Source organism: Lepidochelys kempii, chromosome 5, assembly GCF_965140265.1.
Source record: "Lepidochelys kempii isolate rLepKem1 chromosome 5, rLepKem1.hap2, whole genome shotgun sequence".
Classification (NCBI taxonomy): Eukaryota; Metazoa; Chordata; order Testudines; family Cheloniidae; genus Lepidochelys; species Lepidochelys kempii.
In genome coordinates, this window is record NC_133260.1 from 132,609,494 (window position 1) to 132,625,064 (window position 15,571).

The 15,571-nt window shown below is 45.6% G+C and overlaps 1 protein-coding gene across 8 annotated transcripts in view; it reads right to left on the minus strand.

Annotated features, from left to right (window-relative positions):
• The window catches only part of PSD3 (pleckstrin and Sec7 domain containing 3), a 177,166-nt gene that overhangs the window by 97,744 nt on the left and 63,851 nt on the right, over positions 1-15,571 (minus strand). For 7 of the 8 annotated variants that reach the window (XR_012159160.1, XM_073345935.1, XM_073345940.1 and 4 more), the window contains 4 exons: positions 11,226-11,432; positions 11,038-11,118; positions 4,532-4,644; positions 625-683 (listed from right to left, as the gene is read on the minus strand). Coding sequence is in view for 7 of the 8 variants with exons in the window: in XM_073345935.1 (XP_073202036.1) it covers positions 625-683; positions 4,532-4,644; positions 11,038-11,118; positions 11,226-11,432 (460 nt within the window). In the remaining variant the exon portion in view is untranslated. Of the gene's footprint in view, positions 1-624; positions 684-4,531; positions 4,645-6,974; positions 7,037-11,037; positions 11,119-11,225; positions 11,433-15,571 lie in introns of those variants that run through there. The other variant, XM_073345943.1, reaches the window with a different exon arrangement.

Here is a 15,571-nt window from a genome sequence, read left to right on the forward strand (position 1 = left end):
AGCTGTAGGGGATACCGAATGGACGTTAACTGTGGTCACTAGGCTTTCAGTTCATAACTGGCTGCCCAAACATCCCCATTTCCTCCCAGGTTCTTTCGCCTCCTCCCCAGGACAGCAAAGCAGCAGGGAAGGTAGAAGCCAACAGACACTGCTGCTGCCAGGTCAGAACAGGCTGCTGTCCCCAGGAAGAGCAACACAGAGGAGGGATGGGCAATGTTGCAACTGGGGCAGTGGGCACAACCCTTCTGGAGGTTGGGGGGGCATGTAGGGAACCACACCCACTGTCACACCCCTTCTGGGGGTGCAGCTTTTCCCAACAGGATCTGCTGGCCAGTTGTCAGGTGACCGCCTTTGAGACACCCCATGGAGGAAGCAGTGTCTGTGCTCTGGGGAGCATAGGGACTCCAACTGTACCCAAGGACACAGGCGGCGAGGATGCCTATGCGCCTTGTGCTGCTAGCAGAGCGGCCAGTGGCCATCCTGCTCCCGAAGGGGAGCACCATGCAAAACAAGGAGCGCTTGAGGGCTGATCTGTGACCAGCACCACTTCCTGAAAGCTCAACTTTGACAGGCGAGCTCTTCCTGAAAACAAGGGCATAGCATGTTCTTAGCATGTGCACTCACATGGCCATGTAGGTCAGTGTTCAGCAGCATCACTGCACAGGTGAGACAATGGACTCCATCTGGGAGAAGAAACAGAGCAAATATCACACACAGATAGTAGTGTGAAAACTTGGGACACTCTTTTTTCGGGGTGGGGTGGGGTGGGGGTATAGTTACATATCTAAGACAAAGCCCCTACTATCGGGAAGGTCCCGATAACATTGGGACGTCTGGTCACCCTACACATAAACACACACGACCCAGGACAATGTATTTAAGATCAGCTCAGGTTGCACTAGGACCTTGCTCCCCAATTGAGACTGCCTCTGCCTTTAAAGGGAATCCGCTCATCAGGTAACACACAGAAAAATGCAGGAAAATCAATCTAAAGTAATGTAACGGAAAAGTCAGTTCATCTCATACTTTCTTTCGTCTTTTATCACCTGACAAACCTGTCTTGCAGCATCGACTGATAAGATAACGTAGATTTGAAACCACACTCCCGGCTACTTTTGCTGGCATCAATACGCCAAATGCAATCTGTTCTTTTTTTTTTTTTTTGCTCGTTAGGGCCAAACCAGAAAGAACAAACTCCCTGTCTCCTTGCCTGGGACATCACTGACCTTCCAGCAAGGAGATGTTATAGCCTCTCTCAGTCGGTATGTCTGGTCTTCCAGAAACATAGGCCCGAATAACATGGTCACATACGAGTTCCCCCCACAGGACCCCTGCCTCCGGCACTGCTTGCCTTCGACTCTGAATGAGGCAGGGCTGTACAGTGGAAGAGGCTGCTGCTGCTCACAGGACCCCAGCCACATACGCTGCAGGAGCCGCATGCTGTGCAGCCGGTGTGGCCGGGATCCACAGGAAGAGGCTCTTGAGGGGAGAGCACTGGACTAGAAGCCGGCAGAAATGGGTTCTCTCAGGCTTTGCCACTGGCTGATTATGTGGCATTGGCAAAGACATGTAGGCCAACATTTACGGAAGCAGCCACTGACTGTGTGTTCCTCATTTTCCTGAGGCCTCATTTTGAGACGTCCAGAGCCAGCTTTCCAAAGTGCTGACGGCCTACTAATCCAGCTGAAGTCGATGGGCGTTGCGGGTGCTCACCATCTGTGAAAATCAGGCCCTAGGTGTCTCGCATTGGTCACCCCACACTAGTGAACACTTGAAAATGTCGCTCTTCATCTTTCTGTGCCTTAGTACCCCCATCTGTAAAGTGGGGGTCAGAGTATCAGCTCACTGGGGAGGGGTGAAGACACATTCATCCCTCTCTATGAAGCATTCAACTGTTACACTGATGAGCACCATTAAAAAAAACAAAACAGTTTGGAAATTAACAATTTCCTGTTCAGTGGGAGGTTTGGATGGTGTGCAGTGAATAAAGCATGGGGCCGTACGCACTGTCCATCCTGTGCACTGAACAGGGCAGGGGTCCTACGGAAATAAATAGTATGTGATCGTATCTTGAAGCCAGCGGGACTATGTATGTGCTGAGCTCATTGCAGGATCAGGCCCTAAGGCTATGTCTATGCTACAAATCACTTTCAGTGGGGTGTCGTGCCCCTGTAGCTACGCACCCCAATGAAAAGCAGGCTGTGTCCACACTGAGGTGTGGAGCTACAGGTGTCGGTAAAAGGCTCTGGCAGAGGGGAGGCGATGCAGAAAGGCTTCAGCTGCTCCGCACTGCCAGAGCCTTTCACTGCAGCAAGGAAAGGCTCCAGCATCGGGAGGCAGCAGTGTAGATGGGGAGTCATGGCTTGGGCCAATATAGAACGTGTAGGGTATGTACTCAGTATATAACCACACCCTTCTTGTGCGTCTTTACCTCACTGGCTTAATCCGTGCCTCACGTCTACACTACTATTTATATCCATGCTGGGGGGCTATGCATGTACATACACTACACGAGGCTGAACGAATCCTGCAGTGTAGACACACCCTAAGAGGGTAAGTTCTTTGAGGCAGGAACCATATTACCCTAGGTGTCTGTACCACAGAGTACAATCCAGAGTGGTATATCGGGGTACTACAGTAGTGTTAAATAAAACAGCAGCAGCCACCCCATCACCAGCAAGGGTAACTTCTATTCACCCGGAGTTTCGATTTGTGGTGTTCCAGTACAGACACACAGATCACAGGGGGTTGGACTAGATGACCTCCTGAGGTCCCTTCCAGCCCTGATAGTCTATGATTCTATGATTGCACAATGCACTTCCCAATGAAGCATGTGCCTTCATTCTCAAAGAAATCTAAGCAAAATATCTCAAACAAGGAACACTGAATTTGAAACAGTCCACTCCCCGTTACATCTCTGTGTTTCCACTGAAGGGGATGAAGGCTCCACTTTGTAACCAAGGGCTCACTGGGTCCCAAGAGCTCCGCTGAGGGCTGAAATTCAATATCGGAAGCTGATCGGCAATTTAAAGTACTGCTACTTCTACTGGACGCAAAACATCCCCCCAAGTCAGCGGATGAAACAAAAAGGTTCCTGCTGATATCTGCAGGGGATCAGAGGGACACTGTCAACTTCGAGGCATCATGTCTGGCTGCAAATGGCACCCCTGCTAGAATTACATGGAGCACCTGAGCGGTCCCTCAACCCAGCAAAAGCTTTGCCTGGACTAGCCTACCTAAGCTAGCTCAAGTCCCGCTACCACGAGTCCCCACTGCACGAGAGACAGCGCCGCAGGGCCGAACACATACCCAGGGGCCAGGCCAGGACTGTACTACTGGCATTGAAGCCAGCATGGTGCTGTCTTTGCTGATAGGACCACCCCCGCTAGCTGGGGCAGGCCACCCCATGCACATACCTGAGGTGAGCAAGTGTTCAGGAGGGGGGCAGAGATAAGCAGGGAGGAGGCAGAACCTAGGTGCCACACCCTCAATGCTCCAGCCAGAAAAGCTGAATTTAAGCTGTACCCCACTCCTGGCGCAGGCAAATCACTTCTCCGGAACTGTGATTCTGCATCAACATCCTTCGGTAGTCCCCTACTGGGATGCAGCCACTAACCACACTTCCCCGTACAGGGCTGAGCCAAAAGACACAATCAACCCCTCGGCTCTGGGTGAAGCTAAACATTTATTTTAGATTCAACAATTCACTTCCCAAGAGTGTCATGGAGGAAAATATTAGTTTAGTATGGAGTCAGCTACTGTAGATTTAATTCTAATTCCCTCCATACCCAATTCTTGACCCTGACTCCAAACAATGTCTTATTTCCTCTGTGTTGTGCACAGTTGGTTATTCACCTTCTACCACCCCAATTTTTAATGTATTCGTAGCTAAAATCATCTAGGTAGCTGGGATTAAGGGGGGCCTGAAATATATTTTTCCTCTTTCTTTCTTTTCCTGCTATCTTTATTATAGACTTACATATGATCTGATGTAGTTGGAATTTTTAGGTCAAATTCTCTGTTGGTGTAACTCCATCAAATTCAATGGAGTTATGTCAGCAGATAGTTTGCCCTTTTACTTGGGAATGTTTTCTTTCTTGGTTTAGGTTGGTTTTTTTTTTTTTTCAAATTTTAAAAATTACCGAGAGTGTTGAAGAGGAAGTTGCCTACTAACTGATGTTAGCTGGCCTTCATGAAAGGAGGCCAGGGAGGACATGCCCAATTTTAAGCATGTATGTAGCCACGCTGAGGAACTACTCAAGTGCTTAGGCATGTTTAAATACCTTGTTGAACTGAGGCCAATATGAGTAAGGTTGCCCTGCCTATGTCCATACTTCTGGCAAGGATAAATTAGAGGACTCCCATTCTCACTGTTGTCAATCTCTCGCCTTCCACAAACAGTCCATTTTCATGCATATACTTGTTTTACCTCAGGCAGGAGAATATTTCAAGCAGGAAACATACAGGCGATAGCCCAAAGTGAAAGAACAAAGAGGAATGCCTATGACCTAGAAATCAGAAGCAAAATTACCTTGAGTAGAAACGGTGTTTGGGTTACACTGATAGTATCTGTTGGAGAAGTGGATTAATACTCTCTCTCTTTCCTGAGTTTCTCCAATAAGTGAAAAGGCTTTAAAGAAACTCCTAGAAGAAGTTTAAAGAAAGCTGAAATTAAAAACACAGATCTCTACTGGCATGGCATTGCCCTTATAATATAGCACATTTCACAGTAAGGGATAAATGACTGCATATCAAAAACTTGTTTCCAAGAGTCTTCTAACGGAAGAAAGCCCAACTAGATAATGATTCCCTATGTACTTAACCCAAAAGGGGAAGGCAAGTTATTGATGGTCTGAGCAGTGGCATAAATGTACTGACACAAAACTGTATTATTTTAAATATTTTCCTCTTGTATTTGGAGGCTTTTTGGATAAAGAATATGCAAGGGATAAAAAAGAAGAGCACACCCGGGACCATTACCTATTTGGACTTTGATGGAAGACTGGTGCAGGCCTGGTACTGTGGATGGTGCAATTTTTAAATGCATTTTCTGTTGTTCTTTAAATGATCACTTTGGTCCCTATCCTGCAGACATCTAGGCATGTGCTTAACTTTACTCCTGTGAATAGTCCCACTGAAATCAATGGCACCACTCATGGTAGTAAGCTAGGCATGTGCGTTAAGGTTCTGTGGGATTGAGGCTTTACCTTACTGCCCTGGATTAAATAGCTTCAGAGACAATAATGTTTATGGTTAGCCATCTCTCTAGCATCTATCACCACAGTACCCCAGGCCTCCCAAATGATCAGGGCCAGACTGTGCCCTGAGGATCCCCAGTGTGGGGATGGTGTGAGGCCACGCGGCCCTATGGGGAGCTCCAGGGAAGGGAGGAAGGGAAGGGAGGCTCCCTCACCCAAGTGCACCAAGAGCAGGAACCATCTGGCCCTAATGAATCTATCCTCACCACAGCACTGTAAGGCAGTCCAATACTGTTCCCATTTTACTGAGGACAAACTGAGGCACAGGGAGACTATGACTTGCCCAGTGTCACAGGAAAGTTTGTGCAAAGCCAGAAGTGCCCCCCTCCACTCCACACACACACATGCCTTCCGAGTCTCAGAGCAGTTTCCTAACCATAAAAGCATCCTTCCTCCCAGCAGCATTGCCAACTCCTCCACTGAAATTTTGTGCTCTTTGTAAACAACCAAATCCTGCAGTCAGGTGATCGCATGGGAGTCGCCACTTTCATTTTTTTATTTTTAAAAAGGATGCTTCCAGCCCTCATGGTCGCAAAGAAAACCTTGAAAACGTAAATCTTGAAGGCTTAACACAAGAAGGCAAATAAAACATACACCAGATGTGCTATTTCTGAAACTCTCGAGATTTTGGGGGCCTGACTCGTGATTTTTGAGCCCTTGTGGTCGGCAAAACTGTACTAGTAAATGCTCCTTTTATTTACACTACATGATGCAGGAAGTCCACAGTGGTATAGTTGAATCATCTCATATTTTAGAGAGAGAGAGAGAGAGAGTTGATGCTGGCTGCCTAGGAGATCTCTGCATCACCAGATCTTATATCTGTGTGTGTGCATGGACGTGCGAGGAATGTTAATAATTTTATATATGAATTTTAAACAATCTGCTTCATCGTTAAACACAAAACTGTGCCATGCTAGGAACTCTAGTCTCTTCCCAGTTCATATTGCTGCCCTCCATTTGAACAGTGTTTTGCAAACAGATACGACACGTCCTCTGCCCTGACAAATCTACAATCTAACAAATAAGACAAAGGCAAGGGAAGCCACGGGATCACAGAAATTAATATTCAGTACAAAATATATCCTCCATTATTTTGTCCGAAGAATACTGCAATATTGAGTGGAACAGGCCCAAACGCAGTAGGGGCTAGATTATTGCTAATATACACAACCCTGCATTGTGGGTGATATGAAGCTGCCTCACCCCATCAAGAGCTATGGCTCCACCTCCTCCTTGCCTCTCCCATTCCCCTTTGCTGTGATATGTGCCCCTAGGGAGCAGGGTCTGTGACTGAGACAGGCCTTAAAGTGGTGGGTGAAAGGCTCTCTGCACGCTCGCCCCTGCACACCATGTAATGGCCAGGCACAGTCTGGATCTGTAGTAACACTGATGTTGCAATGTTCTGGACAAATACTGTACCATATATTTTATTGACGATCACTACTATTAATATAAATGGGCGTTATGAATAATCAAGGGAAGAACACCTCCCCCCTCCTCCCAAAACATGCACTGAAGGGTACTGGATTTCACCATTTAAAATATAAAGTGTATTTGGAATCACACTGCATGGCTTATAAAACTGAAATATGCAGCGATTATTCCACAACATGGGGCTCGATCCTGCATGGAGCTGAGGATTCTTACTCCAGTCTAGCAAAGTGTTTAAGCACATGACTAGTACCACAGTCTTCAAAGAGTTAAATACATGCTTACGTGCATTGTTGGAGCGGGTCACAGTGCTCAGCACCTTCCAGGACTGAGCTCCTGGAAACTACACTTGCAAAAAGTCCCCCTTTTTTTTTGGACAAGGGCCAGTTGTAAACTAATCTTCATAGTTTTGTATCAATGGAAAAAAATCTCTCTCCTTTAAAATTATTACTATTTAGCTGTCAGAACACTTATATCACTGCTAGCAGATTGTTGCCACATAGAGGGGATGTTTCCACTCCTAAAAATAACAAAACAGAAATATTTAAGGGAGAGGCCCAATTCTGAAAATTCCTAAAAACTAGGAAGCTAAAATGCTAGGGCCAGCGTTTCAGAAGGGTACTGAGCACCCATATTCAAAAGGGTCCTGCACCCAGCAGCTCCCATTGTTCTAGATGTTTTTAGATGCTTACAAGATTTCAGAAGAGCTTAGTACCTACAGCATGCAGTGCAACTGGAGAGCCTGAATTCCAAAAAGGCTTGGCACATTTCATGATTCAGCTGTCAAATTCCCTCATTCTTCTGATTCATAGCACTTCTGCACTGGCTCAATCATGTCTTTCCTATTAACTTTTAACGCATCACAGCGAGGGCACAGTGGTATTATTTGTTCCCCTCGGACAGTCTATACCTCTATGTTCACCCCTTTTACAAGACTATATTAAATTTTGTACCAAGTATGCCTTGTGAGGTATCATCTGAAAAATCATAATTTGCTGATCATTGTCCTGGTGAAATATATGTGGTAACATTGTATGCAAAGTTATAAATGTCTACTGTATAACATTACTGAGACATGTTCCAAGTTTAGAAAAGCAACCAGAAACCAGTTCCTCAGAGACAAAAGGCAAACTGACACCTCAGCCAGGTGTCAACGAAATCAAATGGACCTGCACCTGGTTAAATGGCCATTCTTTTGGCAGGAAAAAGGGTATGAACAAGCAATCTACATCTTGGCAAAGAAACAGCTGGAGGTTCCCATCCCCATAGACTTTCTGTCTCCTGACCCCCCAGCTGGAGAGGATTCTCAAAGAGGAAAAGGTGCAAGAATGGGGAACAGAGGCCCCAAATTTCTCCTTTCATCTCTACTCACGACATTGACAACACATGAAGGACAAAGGAAGCATCACTGGACTGGTGAGGGATCCCGGCAGAACGGAATTCAGCCAGTACGACTGCTAAAACGTGGTGAGAGACATCTTTGCTTTGAATTCACTCTAACTTGTTAAGTTAGGAATCAGTAGCGTTTATTTTTATTTTCTTGTAACCAACTTGTAATTATGCCTCATTACTTGTAACCATTTAAAATTTATCTTTTTGTAGTTAATAAACTTGTTTTATTGTTTTATCTAAGCCAGTGTGTGTGCTTAGACTGAAGTGTTTGGGAAACTCCATTTGAGATAACAGAATTTGTGCATATCATTTTCTACTAATAAAATGACAGTCTTTATATGAGCTTGTGTTGTCCAGGAGAGGGCTAGGCAATACAAGACTCACATTTTGGGGGGGCAGTCTGGTACTGGGAATTGGCTGGTGTTGCCCTGCAGTGTAATTCAAGAGTAGCTGCCAGTACCACTCATACCAGATAACTGGGAGTAATTTACATGCTGGAAGGTGGGTGTGAGCAGACCAGGAGTGGCTGCTCTCACAGCGAAGCAGTGTAAAAGGTACCCCAAGTTGGAGAATGAAGGAGACACAGCTGTTCAGCAGTCAACACTGCACCCTGGGTAATGTCACACCAAGAATTTTAACAGTTCAACAAAAGTGTTTCCCTCCAGGGAATGTCACCAATTTTTAGTTTCTTTAGTAATATTATGATAATATTAGGGTTGTCAAGTGATTTAAAAAATTAATTGCGATTAATCGCGCTGTTGAACAATAGAATACCATTTATTTTAAATATTTTGGGATGTTTTCTACATTTGCAAATATATTAATTTCAATTACAACACAGAATACAAAGTGTACTGGGCTCACTTCATATTTATTTTTGATTACAAATATTTGCATTGTAAAAAACAAAGAAATAGTATTTTTCAGTTCACCTCATACAAGTACTATAGTGCAATCTCTTTATCATGAAAGTTGAACTTACAAATGTAGAATTATGTACAAAAAAAACTGCATTCAAAAATAAAACAATGTAAAACTTTAGAGCCTACAAGTCCACTCAGTCCTACTTCTTGGTCAGCCAATCACTCAGACAAACAAGGTTGGTTACAATTTGCAGGAGATAATGCTGCCTGCTTCTTGTTTACAATGTCACCTGGAAGTGAGAACAGGCATTCGCATGGCACTGTTGTAGGTGGCGTTGCAAGATATTTACATGCCAGATGAGCTAAAGGTGCATATGTCCCTTCATGCTTCAACAACCGTTCCAGAGAACATGCTCCCATGCTGATGATGGGTTCTACTCAATAACGCTCCAAAGCAGTGCGCACTGATGCATGTTCATTTTCATCATCCGAGTCAGATGCCAGCAGCAGAAGGCTGATTTTCTTTTTGGTGGTTTGGGTTCTGTAGTTTCCGCATCAGAGTGTTGCTCTTTTAAGACTTCTAAAAGCACGCTCCACACCTCGTCCCTCTCAGATTTTGGACGGCACTTCAGATTCTTAAACCTTGGGTCGAGTGCTATAGCTATCTTTAGAAATCTCACATTGGTACCTTCTTTGCATTTTGTCCAATCTGCTGTGAAAGTGTTCTTAAAACGAACATGTGCTGGGTCATCATCCGAGACTGCTATAACAACATGAAATACATGCAGAATGCGGATAAAACAGAGCAAGAGACATACAGTTCTTCCCCCAAGGAGTACAGTCACAAATTTAATTGACGCATTTTCTTTTTTAATGTGCATCATCAGCATGGAAGCATGTCCTCTGGAATGGTGGCCGAAGCAAGAAGGGGCATATGAATGTTTAGCAGATCTGGCATGTAAATACCTTGCAACACCGGCTACAAAAGTGCCATGAAAACGCCTGTTCTCACTTTCAGGTGACATTGTAAATAAGAAGCAAGCAACAAAATCTCCCGTCACTGTAAACAAACTTGTCTGTCTTAGAAATTGGCTGAACAAGAAGGAGAATTGAGTGGGCTTGTAGACTCTAAAGTTTTACGTTGTTTTGGTTTTCAGTGCAGTTATGTGACCAAAAAAAAAAATCTGCATTTGTAAGTTACACTTTCACGATAAAGAGATTGCACTTCAGTACTTGTCTGAAGTGAACTGAAAAATACTATTTCTTTTGTTTATCATTGTTACAGTGCATATATTTGTAATCAAAAATAATAATATAAAGTGAGCCCTGTGCACTTTGTATTCTGTGTTGTAACTGAAATCAATATTGAAAATGTAGAATAACATCCAAAAATATTTAATAAATTTCAATTGGTATTCTATTGTTATAAGTGCAATTAATCGCGATTAATTTTTTTAATCACGATTAATTTTTTTGAGTTAAATCGCGTGAGTTAACTGCGATTGACAGCCCTAGATAATATTATTTACCCCTTTGTATAACACAAAAACTAGGATAATCCAATGAAATTATTAGACAGCAGGTTTAATACAAACAAGAGGAAGTACTTTTTCACACAACACACAATTAACTTGTGGAACTTCTTGCCATGGGATGTTGTGATGGCCAAAAGTATAAATGTGTTAAAAAAAGAACTAGGTAAATGTATGGCTGTTAGCCAAGATAGTCAGAGATGCAACTCCAGCTGTGGGTGTCCCTAAACCTCTGAGTGCCAAAAGCCAGGAGGGAAAGACAGAGGTGAATCACTCCAACTGCCCTGTTCCATACACTCCCTCTGAAGCTCTGGTAATGTCGGAGACAGGATTTGTCTGGTACTTGTCTGCTACTGTTGGAGACAGGATACTAGGCTAGATGGACCATTGGTCGGACCCAGTATGGCAGTTCTTATGTTCTTATACACTCGAATTGCAAACTGAAAGAACGGGAACTAACCTCCCCTTGGACTCCATCTTCAATTCCTTAGATTCTCTAGGGATAATTATATCTATTGAGACAACGTGAAAAGAACAAGAAGTTTGGACATAAGCACATACCTGAGGGAGTGATCCAGCGTCATACCCGTGAAATCAAAAAACTTCAGGTATTCTTCAGCCACAAGTTTGCTGAACTCATTGCTTAAAAAAAAACCAAAAAGTTTATTATTAAAAAGCAACGCTCAAGCTGCTCTTATTATTGTACAGAATCAACCGTACAAATGATAGTGGCCCGTGTCAACACATACTTTTTACCCAGGTGCTTTGCCACATCAGAGCGCTTGAATCGGTCCAGTTGGTAGAGGCGCTTAGCCAGCCTCCTGGCTGCTTCCAAATTGCTGTCGGTGCCATTGCTAAGATCTTTACTATGGTTTTCGGCGCCATCTTTCTCCAGGAGCTCATTGCCACCCATGGCAGCTGTGGAGTCGAACAGTGAGTTTTTCAGTCCAGCATTGCTATGTGATAGAAGGAATGGGAAGGGGAGAAAAAAGAATAAAGACCTCAGGAACATTTTCAAGAAAGATTTACTTTCCAACTGGCAGGAAGACGATTAATTGGCAAGACTGCAAGATACGATGAACTCCACTCAACTAAAAAACTGTTGAGAATTGACATATTTGTATAGTAAAATCCCGTGTTTTGTTGTTTGTACTGACTTTTCACAACACATGTAACTCTGCATGGCAGGTGCTTGACATGTGGTGCTCAAACTGATGCATCAAAAAGAGTTCCCAAAATGAGCTACTCATAAATTGTGAAAAGAAAAGGATTACTTGTGGCACCTTAGAGACTAACCAATTTATTTGAGCATGAGCTTTCTCATGCTCAAATAAATTGGTTAGTCTCTAAGGTGCCACAAGTAATCCTTTTCTTTTTGCGAATACAGACTAACACGGCTGTTCCTCTGAAACCTGTCATAAATTGTGGACCATTATCTCAGAGTAACTCATCTGCAATCCTATGGTGAGCAAACTGAGATTTACAATGGCTCACTCAAGTTATCTACTCCATCCTTCCCAGGCTTCCCTATGTACCAGACCTTGGTTCTGCTTCCAGACTCAGACTGGTCTCCCAGTGTGCAGGAGCTGCCGCGGACCTCAACAGAGTTCATACAGGCTCCATAGCCCCTGCTGCGCTAGCAAGGGCTACAGCCGGTCCTTTGAATTTTAGAAGGTGCAGAGGGAGGCAAAAGTGGGAAGGGGAGCAGGAATCAAGATAAGGGGTCTGAGGTGCAGGGGAAGCTGCATTAAGGTGGGGAGCTGACTCTCAAAGGCTGGCTGGAGACTGCAAGAAGCAGGGACCATGTGGAGCATCTACTTTCTACAGCTTTCCCTGCTCCTGGTGCTTTGTGGCTCCAGGGCTCTGCACCACTGGGTCCAAGCACTGGTTATGCTGCCCCGCCTCTCCTGAGTCTCCCCTCAGACACGCAGCCAACACGTATACTTGTACACTCTGCACACCATACTAATATGTATTGTGCATTACATTCTATCTAAATGTTAGCACAAAGCTTTATAGTTGCATGGTATTAAGCTTACTCTTGTTCACGCATGCTAAGTATCCCATAACACTTTGCAAAGCTGAAGTCAACTTTGGCTCTGGCGAATACAAAATCTGTCAAAATCAAAGTACATTTGTTCTGGGTCCTAGTACAAGCACTATTCCACTCAACTGGTTTGGAACGTAATATGCAAAACAGAGCTAAGAAAAGTACAGCCCAGAACAAGAAGTTAAGGAACGGTTACAACTAGTGGGATGGATTTAGTGACATATAGAGAACTGTGTAACTTATAACGTCACGCTACAAAGACTACTAGCTGAAATGCAGATCTTTGAAGCATACCTTCAGTGTAAGGGGAACACGCTGCTAGACAAGAACTGCTTCCTGGAAGAAGGGTACGTATGTCCCCTTTCCATGTTGTATTGCTTTGTCTTTAGACAATGCATTTGGCTACATTCAGTTCTTTGGTCTCTTGAACATTTTTTAAGACCGAACCGTGATCGCAGTCAAACAATTGGCTGCACTTTTCAGTCAACAAGCCCAGAACTCAGAGACAGCTTTTCCCTTGTGTCGAAACTCCTGTGCTTTGCTAGAGAGCCCCAATGCAACTGGCCACCACAGGCTTATCAGACTGGGGCAGCCAGTGGGAAATCTGACCAGACCCACGCAGAGACCAAGTACCTGGGGCCGAGGGTCTGTACGAACACCCTGCCCAGCCAGTGGGTCTGTTGCCTGGATGCAGGATGGTAGGTGTTGGATACAGGATTTGCACACCCCCAAACAGACACACACCCCCATTCTTCCCACTGCTCCCCAACACCCGCCCAGCCTGCCCCAACATTCCCACCATCATTAGCACAACTCCAGTCGTCCCCACGGCTCCCCTGGCACCGGCACAGCTCCAGATAGTGCTCCCAAGCTCCCCATGTGCATAGGTCCCTTCAGAAATACCTCGCCTCCCAGGCCACATGTCCCCTACAAAGATCCGGCTCTCCTGCCACCACGGCACAGCTCCATTAACCTCACACATCCCTCCCACTAATTTCACCCCTTCCTCCCCAGCAGCTACACCCCCAGCATTGCCCCTCCATGCCCACAGCTCCGCAGGTCCTTTCACTCTGCCCCACAATCCCAGGGGCCACCCAAACAACATTAAGAGAATGGACCCTTGATGTCTCCTGGGGGAGGGCCAGGCGGCCATTTCTCACCCTTCCCTCCCACTGTCCTGTGGAGGGCTAGCAGTTACCCTTCCCCCAAATTTTGCTCTTTGGGGAATCAAGGTGAGGGGGCTCGCTGTTCGTCTCCGTCTCGAGGCCAGGAACCAAAATCTCCTCCATGGCCTTCTTCCCTGTCGAAACCCTGGGCTCTGGACTGGCATCGGGCTGGCGGGTTCTATGGACAATCCAGGCCCATTGATGGCCTGGAATCCTCAGCGCCAGAAAACCCTGATCACTATGGGCCAGAGCTCAGATGCACCCGCCAGGCCCAGGTCCCACCTGGGGGGAGAGGGCAGTGGTCCTTCCCTCAAAGATTTCCTGTCCTTGGATTGGGGGCCACAGGGACCCCCTGAGGATGGGGGGGCAGGCCAGTTGGCCACCCCCAGGAGATTACAAGCTTGAGTCTGACTGGGGACTCCTTTAGTGGGGTAGAACTACTGGGGGGGGGCACATAGAAGTAGACAAGATGAGCTGTGGAGGCAATTGTGTGGGGGAGGGGAGGCAGGGTAACTGCAGGGTGGGGACAACAGATCTGCACAAGGAGGCTGGAGAAATGGGGGGCAGGGTGTGAGATATGACGGAACACAGGGAGGAGGGAGAAAAAAATGGGAACTGGGGGGGCACACTGTTAACCCCATGCACGGGGTGGGGGACCACCCTGGCAGGAGTCCCTCCATGCTAGAGCGCCTGAGCAAAATGGGACTGGCACCTCTACGCTATGACAGGGCCCTTATATAGCTTTGCCCTGCCTCAGGACCAGGGGTGCAGTGAACTGTACGATGGAAGCAGGTGTGTACAAGGAAGCTGACCTACGGAAGACTAGACAGGGAGATGGCCAGGGTTGGTGGGGAGCCGAGAGGCTATACTCTGATGCCTCACCATGATCTCTTAACACCTCCATTCAACTCCCAGTCCAGATACCTGCCCTGGGGGGCGTCTTTCCAACATCCATGCACCAGTGCTCAGACTCTCCTTCATTTCCCCCCCAAAGTCTCTTTGATCCATGCCTCCCACAATTAACAAACCTACAAAACTTCCCCACAAAAAATTAGACTGAGATTCCATTTAGAAAGGGGTAACAAATGACAGATGTTGTTACAGACAGGAGGTGAGACAGACTAGATGCCCTCGCAAGGTCCCTTCCAGCCCGACAGTTCTATGATTCTGCGAGGGAGAAGTGTGTGTGTGTGTGTGGGGGGGGGGGGGGGGTTATATATAGATGGCTGTAAGCACTATAGCAGGACGTTTCAGAGTAGCAGTCATGTTAGTCTGTATTCGCAAAAAGAAAAGGAGGACTTGTGGCACCTCAGAGACGAACCAATTTATCTGAGCATAAGCTTATGCTCAAATAAATTGGTTAGTCTCTAAGGTGCCACAAGTCCTCCTTTTCTTATAGCAGGAGGTGTTATCGCAGCCTAGAACACATAGTTATAAACCACTAACTGATTTACTGGAATCTATAACACAGCAGTTGTTTATTAAAATGTCTGATAATCATTCATTAACTGTTTATACATGGATTCTTAATACAAAGTGTGACCCAAAAAACTTTGCTAAGATGGAATTCCCCACCACACAAATCACCACCTGCTTTCTGCCTTGAAGCACCCACATCAAAGGGGTGAGAACTGCAGCTTTCTTCCCATGTTACAGCACCCATTGCATTCACAGCAAGAAAGGGCAGCGGTGCTCCTCAGGAGTATTTTTTAATCAACTCCATCTGTATTCCCTTCCTTCCAGCTCTGTTACAGAAGAATCACTCAAACACATATGTTGTGAGTGACATTTTCAGTAATCCTCTCAAACTGAGATTTTCAAAGCATGTAAGGGAACTGAACACCCAACTGCCATTGCAGTTACTGGGAATTTATTTATC